Below are 17,487 nucleotides of genomic sequence, written 5' to 3'. Positions count from 1 at the left end.
CTCTATCGTCTAGCTGACAAAGCCAACTCGGGTGATGACTCGTTGTCCTTTGGTAGAATTGAGGAGGGCGGAGGGTCTATTGTAGGCTGGGACCCCGACGATGCCACGAGGATTCACGCGTAGCTTCATATTGACTTGAGCGGCGCTCAACGCCGCCTTGAATATAAAGACTTGGGCTCACGCTTAAGGCCAATCAGATGATCTTGACACAGATTGTCCACTACGAGGAGCGTCTACAAGGGAGTCTGCCCGAAGAGGAACAGAAGGGGGAAAGGCTCGTAGCGCTACAGCTACTCGCACAGCCGAGCTTACTAGATACCAGGGTAGGACCAAGTAGTAAGCAAGGGAGCTGAATACTATGGAACGATGATACATAAGGGATGGATTTAGGACGTTTATAATCAGAGGCCGCTACATGCAACCAAACCCCAGAGCATTACTTTATGATGACAAGGTAATTTACAAGACAGATAGGGAACGGACGCTACGTATCTCGAAGAGAGGCGTACTCCTTAGGCACAGCCTAATACATGGCGGATGGCAGTTAAGATAGGATAAGGAAACCCAACCTGCTTTGGCTGCAGGCTGAGCTTCCCGCCCGCTACGTGAACCATCATTAACCGTGCTTGGGATGTGCATCTCCATCGCGGGAGGAGCCCAGTTAGCCACTAACTCATACACGCACCCTGCCGGCTGCTTATGTATTTTTCTAGAGCTTGGCAGACAATTTGACCAGATATATCTCGTCAGGCTCTAGATTCTTGCCCTCAAAACAAGCCAGACTAGGTAATTATAGCCATCATCTAGCGGAGATCATAAGACTTCGAAGCTAGGCCTGAGTTTCTCTATGAAGCTTTACTCGATTCTGCGTCCGGGGAATCCGACATGAATACCCTCGTCAGCCTTGGTCTACGCTTTCCTTGCTTGCCTCATGAGCGCCTCAACCAACGCAGATCAACGAGGGCAGGATATCGCACCATCTTCATATAGAGCCAGAGCGCATCTTAATGGGACTGAAGATAAATATACAGACGAGTTTTACGCTAACCTCCGGCCAAAGCACAACAAGATACAAGTTGCCACGCAAGTTTGCTCTTCATATTATTCGCTGACCACATCTTTCAAGTAAGGGTTCTATAAGAGGAGGAATTGCTAGGTGCAGTCGCACAGAAGTGACTAGTCAGCAACAATTTAACTATATTATTTAGTTATATGTTGTAGTGTAATACGAATTGGCTTTATGATTGCCTTGCTCCTTTGATGTTTAGACCGAGAAGTTAAGGGACCCGCGGCTGGCGAGCAGCTATGTAGCCAGGAAAGTAAGATAGAGCCATCGGGGAAGCTGGATGCGGATGGTTGAGTAGGTGGAATCGGGATGGGGGGCTTTTAAGCCTCGGTTAAAGAAGCATCTAAGCAGCAACAACAGGATGCACTCGGGTCGCCTTGAGCTATAACCCTAGATATCAATTGAGTAGATACCAACCAATGATCGTCATCCCAGGCACTCATCTATTACATCGCCCCTGCCTTCCTCATCGGGCTCCGTCATACAAAGCCCACAAACCAGCTAAACATCTCAATCAACACTAATTGATCAGGAATTAGACATAGAGCATTTCGCTATCGTTTCTAGATATAATATCGTATCATGGCTAGAACTAGTTGAGGTTTATCTTTCCACTTAACGAGAGCATTTATATATATATAGATATATTTCTATGCATTGCTTGCTTTAATCGGAACTTGTTATTTTAGAGTTGGTGTTGGAGTTCGGGGCTGCAGGTAGTGCCAAAAGAGATAGTTCCTCAAGGTGTCGGTTCAGATGTGCGGTGATTGCAATCTTTCCTAGGCCGGCTTCGTATCCGTGCACAGAAGGCATTTGATCCGTTCCCAATTTGGCGCCATGTCATGGTCTAGAGCCAGATGTTGTAGCCACTCGTCGCGTCTAGAGAAGGGAGAGCCGCCATGTTGACATGATGTGTCGAGACACACATAGGGCTGCAAATCGTGGTATAGATGGCGTCTATGGGTGTTAGCCATGAGCTAGAAGCTTAGCGAGTCTCACTTACTTCCACTCAGAGTTGGTGGCTGCAGAAGGCCGCGCAATCACGGCCCGACGTCCCCGTGGCCCTACATACTTCGCGTTCGTCCTCCTACTATCTTCATATGCGAAATATACCAGCTGGAAGATAGCGATAGCAAATGCAGCTGCTGAGCACGACCGGCTTATCCATAGTTAGAACACCCTCGACACATCGGCGTGTTTCAGAAAGCAGCTTTCAAAGGCAGCTCAAGCTGCTATTTCGAGCTGCTATTTATAGCGATAACTAGAAATAGGTAGTTCAAGGACAGGATTGAACCTCTTAAATCGTGGAGGGAAGGGCCTTATCTCTTTACCACAATGAAACCAATACTCTGGCTTTCCTCGATTTCCCTTGCGAGCACGGCTTGCACTTACAACTATGCCACCTGGGTCCCTCATGACGGGGACACGTTTGCCCAAGACGTTGGGCAGGCCCTTCCCGGACTTGATTATAATGAAGTCGAGGCTCTGAATCCCGGCATTAACATAAACAAGATTTACCCCGGGCGGACATACAAGGTTCCATATGACGCCAGCATGGAAATCATCCCCCCAGCCACATGGTCAGACGACTGCCCTAGGGCCCTGCAGCTGAACCAAAACGCATACACAAAATCGACAAGCTCACCTGCCTCTAGTGTGGCGAGCAGGGGCAGTTCGGATTCGACGGCCACATCGACAGACCGTGACAGTACAGTCACTCCATCCAAGATACAGACCGAGACAGACGTCTCTGCGAGTTCATTCAGTATCAGCCTACCCAAGGCCTCTACCTCCGACTCTGCAACAGCAGCGATACCCACCACGGCCCCAACTGACTCTTATTCTATATCGGCCCCGGCGGCAACTGGTGCCGGTAGTTCGCTCGTCTGTTGGAGAGAAACCCACCCCGAAGCAGCCCAATTCAGCTCAAATAAAGAGTCGAGAGTCAATTTCATAGAGTCGTTTTGTAATCGGCTCGATAATCTCAAGGTCAACGCCCAGCATCCCACGGAAGAGGCGCCATACGATGATGTGTGGATCGGGATGCAGATGCTACCGTCCTGCCCTAACCACGCCATCGGAGCGGATTCTGTCGACACATGCCGTGCGGTTCTTGAGCACATCAACGACAAATGCATCGAGGCGGGGGGGGTTTTCCAGACGAGCTGTATGTTATATTACTTTGTAAAGCTTGGGACCTAAGCGAGATAGCAGATGATGTCAGAACGCTCTGCATTTCATAATTCCCCGTAGGTATAATTGCTCGTTGCACATTAGGATCAACTCTTAGCTGCTATGAATAGACGATCTTCCGGCTCAGGTTAACCCATCAAGGGCCAGGCTTCAGCTATAATAAAGAACACATTAGCTATTTATAGATATTGATGGTATTTCGATACTTTAGGCCGCAATTTGTTCTTATGTACTATGACATGTTAATGCTAATGGCTTTGATATTGACTCTTATGTTTGCAGAAAATAATAAAGAACCTCATGCGACGACCATGCTCCACCGCGCATACCGGACGTCGTACATGTGCTTCTCCATAGCATAAAGCTGCCAAGGGGTGCATGAGGCGATCAGACCTGGGGGCTGCTCATGGCCGTGTGCAAGAAGACACGGATCGGGCAGTGCCATCGGCGGCCGAGGAGGGCCTCCACTCCGTAGCTCGCCACCTCTACAACGACGGGACACTGCACCAAGGGGTTCCTAAACTGGCCAAAGTGACTGGCGGAGCAGCGAGAGCACTCGGTGAGACACCGTTCATTCCTGAACGAGGGTGGTAACGAAGTCGTCCATGTCAGTGTCTCGGAGGTTACGGGGGAGGATGAGGAGGGTGAGCCTAGTCGCAGCGGCGAGAGTATGGCCGCTGTTGCCTTACAGCCTGAGGATTAGGGTCAGAGTTAGTCATTAGATCTATAGTCGCATCCGACAGATTCGCCAGCGCCTTCGCACCAGCCATAAAGAGACCCGCCAGGCAGGGGAAGGACGCTAAGGCCTACAGGCGTTGGGCAAGACGCCGACTTCACAGTATTGGTCTTCAGGGGTTTTCTACCAGCAGCTTTTCAGAAAGGGCCACCTCAGCGAGTATTTCGAGGTCAGCGCCCAACAAACCATCCGGCAATCAGCAGATCAGATGGACTCCTTTCGGCATTCCAGGCCCAGACACTCTCTTCGTCAGAAGGAGGCCAACCTTATGCCAGAGCCATGGCCTGGTCGGCTTGGGTCTGTCAGCCATCTCCGCGAATGCGGTCCTCGATGCTGCTGGCATGAAGGCTACGGCCTCTCGCTTCTGGGTTCGCCGCTGCATGAGAAGGCATTACAGAATCTTTCATAGAAGAAAGGCAGCTACAAGAGATGCCCAGCGGAAAGTGACGGACCGACGTCATACGACACTATCTCCATCACGAGTACTGAGGTCATCTCGATGGCTGGGGTGGTGATACCGCCGTTCATTATCATTCGCGATGTCCAAGTTCCGCCCAGGTGGATTGGCAATGAACTTTATGGCGAGGCAGTAATCACAGCCTCTCCAAAGGGATATATTATCAATAACTTTCTCGTTTCAGAATGATTTGGACACATCTTCAAGCACACGAAGACGGCTCGAGAGCGGTAGAGGAGTATTATTCTGCTTGACGGCTGTCAAAGTCACTTTACCAAGGGTCTTTTCGTAACTTACGGCTCTCACAATGTAAACGCCGACATCAGGAGATCATGATGAGTGAGACTTACAGACGGCGCAACCGCCAAAATACACGGAGAAGTCCATGACAAGGAGGTCACGACCATGCCCTCCACGCCCCCTGGAGGCCCCCCTCCGATTCAACAATTCGAGCATTATTTGGAGCCTAGGTATGAGTCTTCTACTGCAGTCTGCAGGCAGCAAAAAAACTAAAATTAAAAAAAAAGCCATTGTGTTAGTATTGAAATATGATGCTATGATGTGGTGATAATGCGTTCTTTATTATATTTGAAACCCGGCCTTTGATGGGTACATTGAGCCAGAAGATTGAGCCAGGGGACCGTCTGTGCTGCCTTTGAGTAGCCCGTCTCTGACCTCATGGAGGGATATGCATTTCTACGTGGGCATATATACAACATACTAGCTCAAGACATAGGTATCAGACGTGGCGGCAGCTCTCTTATCACACCTACCCATGTTGAGCACATGCATATGGTCTGACGATTCTTGCTCTGAAGTACCAAGAGGAGGCCATCGTGGTTGGGGCATTGACGCTCATCACACTTGGCCACTGCATACGTAGGATCAGGATAGCAAATCTTAACTGAGCTCATAATAAATAGTCATATACAGCACTTCCATGATCGTAGGATAATCAAGGGGGCTGAGTTGTACAGAAGGAACGTGGACTCGGGATCACACTGTGGCACCCCCACAACCGCCAGCCGACTGAGCTTCCAAAACAAGGCCGCCTTGATCCGTGTGCCAATCTCTGATATCTGAAGATACGATGACTTCGACCGTGGAAGGCCTGTCGGCGTGAGCGCAGGAGGAACCTCGCTGCCAGTCGGGCCCGGTTTCACGATGAGGGATTGGTGTCGATGATGCCGAACAGGCGATTATCAGGTCGCTTCTCACCCAGAATCCCCTTGCGGTGTCGGTTCCGCGCGCGGGCCAGTGCCTCTGCCTCGTTGTCCCGGCGGAAAAGGTCGAAGAAGAAGGTAGGCTGGCCCTGCCCAGGCCTGTCCACACGCCCGATGGCCTGCTCCGTCAGGGCGTTGGTCCATGGCTCGCCGAGCTTAATCACGATGTTGGCGAACACCAGATCGTTGCGCCCAGCCGATAGCACGTTGAAGGTGGTGACGAGGACGATGGACTTTGGCTCACCAGATGCGCGGATCTCGGCTGCCCTCTGCACTAGGCGGCTGATCAGAGCTTCGCGTTTGTGCGGTTGATGCCAGGCGGTCACCAGTTCTGCCTCCGCAAAAGTCCTGCATTTCTTGTTGACAAAGTTAAATACACTAGCCGCAACGGCAGGGAATGCCGTGAACAGGAGTGCGTGGAGCGGTGCACGTGTCGAGGTGTACTGGCGTTCGAGCTCAATGCCCCGGGAGGCGTTGTTGATGACGGAAAGCGCTGAGAACATTTCATCACTCTTGGTGTACTCGTCGGCATAGGACTCATACCGGCCCTCCCCTTCTGGTTGTTGGTCTGACCCAACGTCGTCGCCCTTCCACGGGATATCGCCATCGATCTAGGAGGACATAAGGCCCGGGAGCGATGCTCCGCGGAGCATGACGTTGAGCGACGTATGTATACGACCGAATTTCTGTATGTCGAAAGAAGGCTCATCGGCTATCTCCTCCTGTGCCCAGCGCAGCAGATGTTCATACACCTTCTTATACACTTCCGGCGTCTCGAACGAGAGCTCGAAGAGCATAGTAAGGCTTCTTGCTGCTGTAATCAGGCCATTGGCGATAGGGCTCTTCTCACCCCTTGCGGTCATCCAGGGTGAGATCAGATCCCTCACGGTAATCATGGCTGCTCGCGTTTCGGCTTCCTGGCTGGCCCCCGAGTGTGTAGTACAGCATCGGTCTAGCCGCCGGGTGGCGTTCCCGAAGTGATGCCTCTGCTCAGGATCAGACTGGATGATGCTGTAGCTGGCATTAAAGTCGGTCACGGACTTGTTGGCAGGCGTGCCGCTTAGAAAGTACACCCAAGGCGCTGCCTGTCCACCAGGCTGCAGCCGTCGACAGATGGAGATTGTCGCGGCATGGAGGTTGCTCCCGACGCCCTGGTATTGGTTGTATTCGTCGAATGTTATGCTCCTGGGGGCGAGCCCTGCGTGGGCCATGAGCTTGATCGGCCTGATCTTGCAAGCCTTCTGCTTGACGTAGACCTTGAGCGAACGACCTGACCACGGGGAAGGTCGGCTGCCATCGTTGGCCCAGTCGAGACACCTCTCCCACATTTCCGACCGAAGTCGGTAGCCATATCCCCGGCCGCCTACCCGGGAGAACCTCACTGCCAACACCGACAGCCAGTGCTCTTCTCACCAAGTTGCCCTCCCCATCCACCTCGACCCTTGCTAGACCCGTACAGAAGACGCCACGGCTAGCAAGGACCTACTCATCACAGATATGGAGGAGACAAACACTGAGAGGCTAGAATATGCCTATGTCGACATCCATCATGATGGTTCTGTGTCAGGCCCCGGGGGCCGCATCATCCTCTCGCTCGATGACTAGGCGTCTCGACCCAATGATGATGATATGGACCGGGCCAGACCTTCACGCCCGTGGATGCACTCGTTCGAATCCCTCCTGATACGCGCCTCGGAATTATTTGGCGGTCGACGCGTAGTCTCCTTTCAAGGTCGCCTGCCCGGTGATCCGGTCGCCTATGACATCTGCGACAACGAAGGCTACGTCACCTTCTTGACTCTATATGCACTCACGCTTGGCAGGGATGCCTCCCAGTCGCAGATGGTCATGCTCCCGAGCCTCTGCGCCCAGCTTGCGCCTGAAGAACTAGACATCAACGCCGCTGCGGTTGCCGAGACGACGTCGCTTGTGAGCAGCAGACCTGTGGTTCCCGCTGCTGAGAGGGATGAGATACTGATGGAGACCCAGGTCGTCGAGGATGAGGTCCAGTCTAGGGACCCGGTTGACACACGCACCGATGAGGGCGACTAGACCCTTACAAATGACGCCTCCGTCCCAGACAAAACAGACAGCAGCCACGACATCATATATATCTCGGATGACTCGCTAGACGACGAAGATGGTGATGCTAACGGCCAAGTGCCATCTGCAAGCCCCAGCCAGGATAACGCCGAAAACACCGAGCATGTCGACCCAGGGCAAGGTGTGCTTGGACATCTGCGCCGTCTCAACTCCCTCCCGTTGGAGAGCGTCCCGGAGTTCGCGCGGATATTCTGCCTCGATCCGAGCTCCATCACGCCCGAGACGGAAAAGCGTCTGCCTGGAACACGTCTCCCACTCCGACTTCCTCAGCTTGCGTGCCTGTTCCGTGTGGTTACCAGCGCCCGCGACCACCCTGACATATGCGGTCACTACGACGGCGACACCATGGCGAGCGGGAAGACGATCGCTTCCTTTGCCAGGGCGGTGTTGACGCGTACGTCCCAGCTGATAGATGACCACATCTACAACAACCCCTACCTCAACTGCCTGCCCGACACAGACGAGGCTCACTCGCGCTGCCCCCTAGGTGACGCTTTCGGTATCCAGTGCCCCCGCGAGAGAGACAACCCGATCAAGTACTTTGTGAGGAGCACAGCACGGAGTGTCGACATACAGGTCTGCCCAAAGGGTCTGCAGCAGAATTGGATTGAGCAGTGGGAAGCCTATATCGACACTATGTATGACGAACCGAACCATCCCCTGCATGGCGAAGTTGTCCTGCACGGCTACACCATCGGGGACGGTCATCGCTTGGAGCCGATCGATCTGACCTCCCCTCCCTTGCTTGCGAGAGAGTTGCTCCTGGATGTGAAGCTTGAGAGCGATAGCAAGAACGCCATGAGACGGAACTTCGTCGTGATCCTCAGCGAGGCGAGGAACATCGAGTGTGCTGTGAGCGCCGAGTGAGGTGTGCGGAGAGGGCACCGACCGAGGCCCCACAGGGCACGAACACTGGAAAAGCCTCGAGGTAAATAATGCTCCCTGATGAATGTGAATGTGCCTGTGAGAATACAGACCAGATGATGTGAAAGCACACAGAGATAAGTGTGCGAGCACGAGAGGTCATCGGCGATTAGTGTTTGGTGCCAGGGGGAAGACCCTGAAGTCAATGCATATCATCTCCCCATCTTAGCCTTGAACATCCGGGCCACCACGGCCAAGGAGAGGTTCCCAAATGAGAGGCCTGGCAACGAAGCCTCTTCCTTTTCATTCTCCAAATCGGTATCAGCCCTCTTAGCGAGTAGAATCTTCACCACGTCCTCGTGGCCGTGATAGACGGCGTGGAATAACGGAATCCACCCATTCACATCCACCGCATCGATATTAGCACCATTGGCAAGCAGAGTCTTCACCACGGGCCCGTGGCCATTGGATGCGGCGTGGGACAGGGGCGTCCGGCCCTTTTCATCCATCGCATCGATATCAGCACCATGGGCGAGCAGAATCTTCACCACGGGCCCGTGGCCATTGGATGCAGCGTGGGACAGGAGTGTCCGGCCCCGTATATCCTTCCATGCGGTGTTTTTTGATATAGCGAACCCTTTGGGATACAAGCGCCGGACGATAGTACCCTCTGAGTTGATGTCGGCCCCATGGGCGAGCAGAATCTCCACCACGGGCCCGTGGCCATTGATTGCGGCGTGGGATAAGGGCATCCGGCCCTCTTTATCCTTCGAGTTGATATCAGCCCCATGGTCAAGCAGAGTCTTCACCACGGGCCCGTGGCCATTGGATGCGGCGTGGGACAGGGGCGTCCGGTACTGTCCATCCTCCGAGTTGATATCAGCTCCCTTGGCAAGCAGAATCCCCACCACGGGCCCGTGGCCATTGGATGCGGCGTGGGACAGGGGCGTCCGGTACTGTCCATCCTCCGAGTTGATATCAGCTCCCTTGGCAAGCAGAATCCCCACCACGGGCCCGTGGCCATTGGATGCGGCGTGGGACAGGGGCTTCTGGCCTGAGCCATCCTCCTTTTCGATATCAGCACCATGGTCAAGCAGAATCTCCACCACGGGCCCGTGTCCATTGGATGCGGCGTGCGACAGGGGCGTCCGGTCCCAGATATGCTTCCTTTCGATATCAGCTCCATTGGCAAGCAGAGTCTTCACCACGGGCCCGTGGCCATTGATTGCGGCGTGGGATAAGGGCATCCGGCCCTCTTTATCCTTCGAGTTGATATCAGCCCCATGGTCAAGCAGAGTCTTCACCACGGGCCCGTGGCCATTGATTGCGGCGTGGGATAAGGGCATCCGGCCCTCTTTATCCTTCGAGTTGATATCAGCCCCATAGTCAAGCAGAGTCTTCACCACGGGCCCGTGGCCATTGGATGCGGCGCGGGACAGCGCAGTCTGACCAGCCGCATTCGTCGCTTCGATGGGAGCTCCGTTTTCGAGCAGCCTTGTCACCTCGTCCTCGTCGCCGCATCCCGCAGCGAAAAGCAAATCTGGGCGGGCTATCGAATCGAGCTTAGCCCCTCCGGTGGTCAGAAGCTTCGCTATTTCCTCGTAGTCGTGATCAATGGCGTAGGATAGAGTGCTCCATATGTACTGAAGGGCCGCGACGGAGCACAACAGAGGGAAAAGTATATCCTCTGGACCGCAACGCGGGAGCTTCACCGTGTCTAAGAAGCCGCCAGGCACGGCGTGGGACAACGGAGTCAGCTCCTCTATATCTAGCGAATCCAGAACAGCGCCTTGATCGAGCAGGAGCTTCACAATTGCCGTGTGACCACCAGACGCGGCGTGAGACAATGGAGTCCGGCCCCAATGATCCTTTGAGTTGATATCAGCCCCATGGGCGACCAAGAGCTTCACCAAGCCCTTGTGGCCGTGAGACGCGGCGTAGGACAGCGGAGTCCGCCTATCGTTATCGTGCTGATCGCGTAAAGCCCCACGGTCGATCAGGGTCTTCACCAAGTCCTCGTGGCCGTGAGACGCGGCGTAGGACAGCGGAGTCCGCCCCGCGTTACTGTACCTATGGAGTACAGCACCATGGTCAAGCAGAATCTCCACCACGGGCCCGTGGCCATTGGATGCGGCGTGCGACAGGGGCGTCCGGCCCTTTTCATCCATCGCATCGATATCAGCACCATGGGCGAGCAGAATCTTCACCACGGGCCCGTGTCCATTGGATGCGGCGTGGGACAGGGGCGTCCGGTACCGTTCATCCTCTGAGTTGACATTATCCCCACGGGCGAGTAGAATCTCCACCACGCGTACGTTGCCGTTAGACGCGGCGTAGGACAGCGGAGTCCGCTTGTGCGTCTCGCAATATTCGGGATAATCCCCACGGTCGATCAGAATCTTCACCAAGCCCTCGTGGCCGTGAGACGCGGCGTAGGACATCGGAGTCCGGCCCTCTCTATCCTTCGAGTTGATATCAGCCCCACGGTTGATCAGGGTCTTCACCAAGTCCTCGTGGCCTTTCGATGCGGCGTAGAATAGCGCAGTCTGGCCATTCTGATCCTTTGAATCGACGCGAACCCCGTTGTTGAGCTGGTAGTTGACTATATGCTCGTGGTTGTGTGCCGCGGCGAAAAGCAGCAGAATAGCGCCATTGTTCGCCATCGAATCGAAGTTGGCCTGATGGGCGCGCAAGAACTCCACTACTTTCTCGTGACCGTGATAGACAGCGTAGAATAGCACGGTCCGGCCCTCTTCATCCTTCGAGTTGATGTGAGCCCCATGGCCGACCAGGGTCTTCACCAAGTCCTCGTGGCCTTTCGATGCGGCGTAGAATAGCGCGGTCTGGCCATTCTGATCCTTTGAATTGACAGGAACCCCCCAGGCGAGCAGAGAGTTTACCAGAGATACTCGGCCAAGGTATACGGCGCAAAACAGTGCAAGAGCAGCGTGCGGAGAATCCATTTTGCTTGAGCATTAAAAAGATGAGAATAACACGGGTCGCGTTTCATAGTCGCAAGCGTTGGGGTTGGTGCTAAAAGAGCGTTGTTTAGGAGGGCCAGAAAAGACATTTAAACAACGGACCCATAAAAGAGGTCAGAGATCAGCTAATCGGATCTGAGCGGAGGAGCCCTTGTTCCAGCTTGTCTATCATCCATCCAGTCAGGGCGTCCGAGTCGATACCCCCCGCAATAGCCTGCAGATATCAGGCAGAAACTGTGCAATACAGTCTAGTTAATTTCCTATTCGAGGAGGAACATCGGGTTTCTTGGATTTTTTCCACTTCCTGCTGCGGCTAAAAGTGTGGCATGAGGAGGGACACAGCCCCGATCGCCTGTGCTGGCTTATGCCTGACGCCAAGCCACATTGGCAACCGCTGCGCCCGTGTTCAGCCGCCCGGCGCTTATAGGTGTGGGGTAACCTGGCACTCTTCTCGCCGCGCCCTCTTTCCTCGGTCTTGCGCGTCATGCGCGAGTTGCGATAAAAGCACAGATAGTAAGATCCTCATCCGCAAGTGGCCGCTTGGCAATGCTGTCAATCTTGAGGGGGCCTGTAGTCCGGCCTATTCCCGTGACTCAGTCTTCCGCAACTCCGCTGTGCCCGGAAGGGTGCTTGGTCCTCCAAGTGCAACCAAGACTAAGCAGGGGGGACCGGGCCGGTCTCTAGGCCCCCTCAAGTAGCGTACTCGACACATTGGTTGGCAGTTTGAAGCGATGGGAGCAGAAATACGCCTTGCCAGCAGAACCAGTATATTCTGAGACAGCAAAGGAAAACGCCTGAGGAAATGGGATGGGCTAGGCGTACTGAATGGCTACGGTAGATGATGGACAAGCTGGAACAAGGGTCTTATGGAGCGTGGAGCTGCCCAGACCGGCCGCCTTGCCAACCAACAACGGTTCCTCGCTTCCCGCAAGTCTTGGCAGTTGATCATTGGACTTCAGGCCAGAGGGCATGCGAAAGCGAGCATGGTAGCCTGGTCAAGGAGCACTTCTTGGGAGCCATGACACAAGGTAGCCAATACTAAGCGACCACTCTGGGACTATGACTCCACAGTAAGCACATTGCTTTTCCAAGCCAGGGCTTTCCGGTGGTCGGTTGATACAGCCGCAGGCAGCAAGGTGCACTCGGCGCCAATTTCAAGCCGAATCAGCCTCATGCTGGGTGGTTGCTTGTGATGCCACTGCCACAAATGGACGCACCAGGCCACACCTGGCCATACAATTTGGGCCTGCTGGCCTGCCATCATCACGCCGGCGCTTAGACTCAGGCCCTCACAAATCACACAGCCAGGCGGGAATCTGACCGTATTCACTTCGCCAAGAGTAGGAATCTTGCGAGTTTCTGCGGTAGAGGAAAGAAATTCATTTTAATACATACTATCCCTACTAGATGGAGGTTTTTTCATAGAGACGAGCTCAAGAGGCAAGTTTGAGAGGGGGTGGTCGGAGTGGAGATGGAAATGAAAGCTCCTCCCCGCCCCCACCTTGATGCAGATGCGTGATGATTTTTACGCGTAACCATGCTGAAATGTATGAACCACGTTTGCCAACCACAGACCTGTGGGGCCATTGGCAGCGTGGGCCCACCAATCTTGAATCTTAGTCAGGCAATAGTGCCACGTAGGCGGTTGCCTACTAAATAGCTTATTCGGGCAGGCTAGAAGCCCATTTCCTTATTTTCATAATAACATTAATTCCGCTCACTTGTACGCTCTCTAGCTTTGCTACTACGTAGCATCACGAGTAAGAAAAATGTCTCTAGCATTACAAGTAAGAAACTGGTTTTTTCAGATGGGCCCGGAGTCAGAGAAGTATGAAAGACCTTTCTTTACCTGCATCCATGGTGCCTATGGTCTATTTTACTCGCCAATAGCTACTAACCCTTCTCTTAGAGACTACTTCAGCACGGTATATCTTGAGAATGTGGTTGGGACTGAAATTCGGGGATTACTCGACACTCATTCCTTAGCCCAACTCGCGCGTGTTTCCCGAGGGATTTATGATCCTACTCGACGCGCATTGGAACGCAGAGCCTCCAAGAAAGCCCTCCCCTTTCAAACCCCAGCCTTTTGTCTAGACCCTTACAGCGAGACGTGGCTCCAGGACTTTCCGTACCACATCCGCGACATTATGGATCTATCGCGGTCACTGCGACACCGGCCACTGATGTCTTTCGCTCTGCAAATTGGGCAGCTAGATATTTGGAAGCAGGAAGAATTCGTCGGAAAATGGCTGGCCGTTTACCGCGACGCTTGCCGCGACGAGGATCTATCTCCTGTCACGCTCCATCGCATTGCCACCCTCATGGAGGAGAGAAAGTCTGCCTATGGTTTGCTTCCGTTGGTCATTAGGGAAGGCATTCTTGACCGCCATGATCTATGTGGATGGGTCTACGTCGGGGAAGAGGGCAAGAGCCAGCTGTTCCGGAGGCACGTATGCGACAAGATCAACGAGTTCAATCAATCTCGACCCCACAAAATCGAGGATGCGAAAGACCTCAAGGAATGGATATTTGCCACTCTCCCAGACAAATGCACCCCTATAAACCCACCCGAAAAACGAGGGGATTTGCAGGATTTGCAGGGCGGTGGTTACGAGGACGAGCGGGACTGGCTTTGGTGTGCTATTGCCCTTTCAACTTTACTCAACCTCGACATGTATTCGCTTCACGAATTGGATCCGTGCAGACTAGCTATACACGTCTGTCTGGCTGGGGGGCACCGTCCCAGTGACGAGGATATAAATATGATGCCGTTTCGGAACAACATCGAGGCCATGGTTCAAGACGTCATTAAACGGTGGGAAGAGACCCCCGGCAGCCTGTGCGATATCGCAGAAGCTAGCCTTCCTAAATTCATGCATATGATCGACATTGAGCAGCTGGGTTGCAGATTTGCGTCAGGCAGCCTAGAGTACAACAACCTTGACCCCAAGACAATGTCCAAGATAATCGATACGAAGGACGAAGAAGGCCGCACAACTTTACACGCAGCTCTTGATGCAAAGCAGTCTGGATTAGCCAAGTGGCTTATCAACAATGGGTCTGATCTTACAGCCTCAACGCATGACGGCCGTTCGCCACTATGCGTAGCGGCACGGGTGGGTGACTCCGACTGTGTACGCATTATACTGGATAAGGTGGAGGACAAATTGGTTAAATCAGAGCTAGCGATGCAAGCGACCCATCATTTGGACCCTTTAAATATCGAGGAGGAGTGTATGAGCTTATTGTTGAGCATACTTCCGTACTGATGAATATTTATCATTCTCATCTGGGGCTGCTGTCGTGCAATCTTGGGCCGTGTGCATCAGTGATACAGATGGACGGAAATCGCGGATATCGGCTAAGGTTTACGGTCCTTCCTTGCGGTGTATAACTTTGACGTTAAAGAAGAGGCCACCATACCGCATGACGGTCCGACGGGGAAGCTATAGAAGGAGTTCAACAGAGGGGCCACGCATGCCATCACGCACCAGTCCACAGGACGGTACAGCCACGATCAAATATAGCGCAGCTGTCTGGATACGGCCGTGCAATTTCTCGGTCACCCGTTCAAAAGCGACAATCACCACAGAATGGTATTTTTAGCGCCTTGATTGTCATGGGGATGGACCGAGGGGGTGGTTTTCGGGTGCCGGTGAACAACTACACGCCGATATACTCAGCCATCATCAAGGTGGCGAGGTGTCTGGTCCATGCTGGAGCGGGGAGCCCAGGAGGCTCATCCACGGCAGTATATGTCTGCCCGTCGGACAACGGAGGAGGCCGATGGCCTGTTCCGGATCGTGCGGCACAAGGTATTGCAGTTCATGATCCAGACTCTAGAGGGGGTCGGTGTCGGCCCAACACCGATGAATTAGATCTTGAGCACACGTGCATATGTCATGCACATCAAATTCACGACTCCGGGCGGGGAGACGATCGACTAGCGAGGTGATCAGATATCTGCCTTTACGCCGATGCACCGTAATTTAGTAATTGAAGCGCCGGAAAGTAGTGCCTAATGCATTATCCTTTGAGCTGTAGAAAACCTCACAAGAGAGCAGTGTAGCCAATTAAAATGCATCGGATTAAAGATAGCTCATCCCCGACCTGTCGTACAGCTCGCACCGAAAGACCTCATCTTGCCAGATCAGGCCCCTCGTCAATAATCTTGTTGGCGTCTTGGGGTCTTGTGAACTCAATGATGATCGAGGAAGCATTCTTTGCCGCAGATTTCCTCGTGAGCCAGCCAATGTATTTTATCCCGGCCCCTCGGGATGAACAGTCTGTTCTCCTGGAGAATGATGTCTCTGATGTCCTCACATTGGTTCACATCCATCGAGCTGGTACGGATGCCGTGTACAAGAACTCCGTATGTTGGAATGCGCACTGCGGCTCCATTGCCGAGTCTGCGCTCCCAATCCTCAGCGAACTGTCGGAGCACCTCCATGTCGGAGGTCGTAGCCGACATGATGCCAAAACTACCGTTTTTGGGTGGGTTAGTTGACACCGTCTTAATGTTCTCTATGTGCTCGTTTCTACTCTGTTCAATAGCATGGTCTACGTGTGCTTTCAGGCTACGGGGGTTCATCGCCCGTAGGCCAGCTATGGTGAGTGGGTTCCGAATGTTCACGATGATCTCACGGAGCACTTGTGCGGGCGCCGCCTTGAGCTGGCTCAATGGGTTATGTATGCTAGTGGCTAGCCCATTCCCGGCTGCTACAGATGCGTAAGTCCGTAGCGGGCTCGGTCGGTTATGCTGGTCCGCGTTTCTGATATCTCTCACCATCGTGATGACTGTTCTGCCAATATCTGTCGATTCTCTGGCTGCCGCCTTCGTCTCATTCTGTGCTTCATGGCTCTCGCGTATCCCTTCCAATGCCCGTTGGCTCGTGTTCGCTACCTGTTTGAGTTCCGTCTTGATGTCGTTGAGAGCCTGCGTCGTGCTTTCCGCCGCGATCATCGGATCGGTTCTCGCCATTTGGAGCGCGTCACGTACGGTGTCGAAGTCTGGCATATTGTGGATCTTGTTGGCGAGGGATAATGCGCCCATAGCCATGACTTTGACCAGACCTTGGGGAACGGACTGGTCTTTCGCGCGTTCGATGCATAGGAGGGCTTCTCTGAGATATTTGCCAAGTTGCGTGGCATGCTCCCGGAATTTGGCGGGCCAGGACATCTCTTGCGGCCACGAGGTCGCCATGATGGTCTAAAAACGCACTGTGCGATGCGCTAGACTTCAGGCTATTCAATTGACCCCCGTCAGAGAGGCGTGTGAGTTGATGTGTCGGTATGCTTCTGAGGTTGGAATGCGGCAAAGAAGCAAAATTCTGTAAACCCTTCAAAGTTCGCTTCTGTGAGAGTCGATTGTGCGTTGATGGTGGTCGTTGGCTTTAGGGAGAAATGCATGTCGCTGACTAAAAATAAGTATGACATAGAAGACTCTGAGCGACCATCTGGGAGGAAGCGTCAACAAAGAAAACAGGGCAAAGAATGAGACTGAAACAGCCAAACCAGTTGCAAAAGGTGGAAGGCGGACAGTGTTAACTGCCTAATCCACATCGGCTATGGTGGGGGTCCAGCCAGGTCTTTTAGCCTCCCTCGATTGCTTCATCTCTTCAGTCTGACGAAGGCCTCTGTGCCGGCTTTGCCTTCGCGATCCTGCCTTCCACCCGTACCTCCGCCTCTACAGAGAGTGGACAGACCCTCCGCCAGAAGATCCAAGTCCTACAGCTTAGGTAACATGCAAGAACGTTGCGGCCACATTATGAAAGGGTTCCCGAAGCCCAGGAGTCGATGATATGGAGATATTCTCAATGAAGCTGTGCTACCGTGGCAACATTGCGTTGAACATGATACTTGGA

At 53.5% G+C, this 17,487-nt stretch overlaps 3 protein-coding genes across 3 annotated transcripts; 1 reads left to right on the top strand and 2 right to left on the bottom strand.

The window, feature by feature from the left end:
* Positions 1–5,611: 5,611 nt before the first annotated feature.
* On the bottom strand, positions 5,612–7,003 carry LRP88_11538 (uncharacterized protein; the record flags this gene model as incomplete). The annotated part of the gene is made up of 2 exons (XM_083247964.1): positions 5,612–6,286; positions 6,440–7,003. 2 exons carry the CDS (start codon positions 7,001–7,003, stop codon positions 5,612–5,614), a joined length of 1,239 nt encoding a protein of 412 aa, XP_083096243.1.
* Positions 7,004–7,334: 331 nt separating this feature from the next.
* LRP88_11537 (uncharacterized protein) lies at positions 7,335–8,645 on the top strand (the record flags this gene model as incomplete). The annotated part of the gene is made up of 2 exons (XM_083247963.1): positions 7,335–7,684; positions 7,772–8,645. 2 exons carry the CDS (start codon positions 7,335–7,337, stop codon positions 8,643–8,645), a joined length of 1,224 nt encoding a protein of 407 aa, XP_083096242.1.
* Positions 8,646–8,854: 209 nt separating this feature from the next.
* LRP88_11536 (ankyrin repeat domain-containing protein) lies at positions 8,855–11,605 on the bottom strand (the record flags this gene model as incomplete). The annotated part of the gene is made up of 1 exon (XM_083247962.1): positions 8,855–11,605. The coding sequence occupies one exon, from the start codon at positions 11,603–11,605 to the stop codon at positions 8,855–8,857; it is 2,751 nt and encodes a 916-aa protein (XP_083096241.1).
* Positions 11,606–17,487: the final 5,882 nt, after the last annotated feature.

The sequence above is a fragment of the Fusarium phalaenopsidis genome (assembly GCF_050370095.1).
Source record: "Fusarium phalaenopsidis strain FUZ10S chromosome Unknown contig_32314, whole genome shotgun sequence".
Taxonomy (NCBI): domain Eukaryota; kingdom Fungi; phylum Ascomycota; class Sordariomycetes; order Hypocreales; family Nectriaceae; genus Fusarium; species Fusarium phalaenopsidis.
This window is presented reverse-complemented; position numbering and strand designations above follow the sequence as displayed.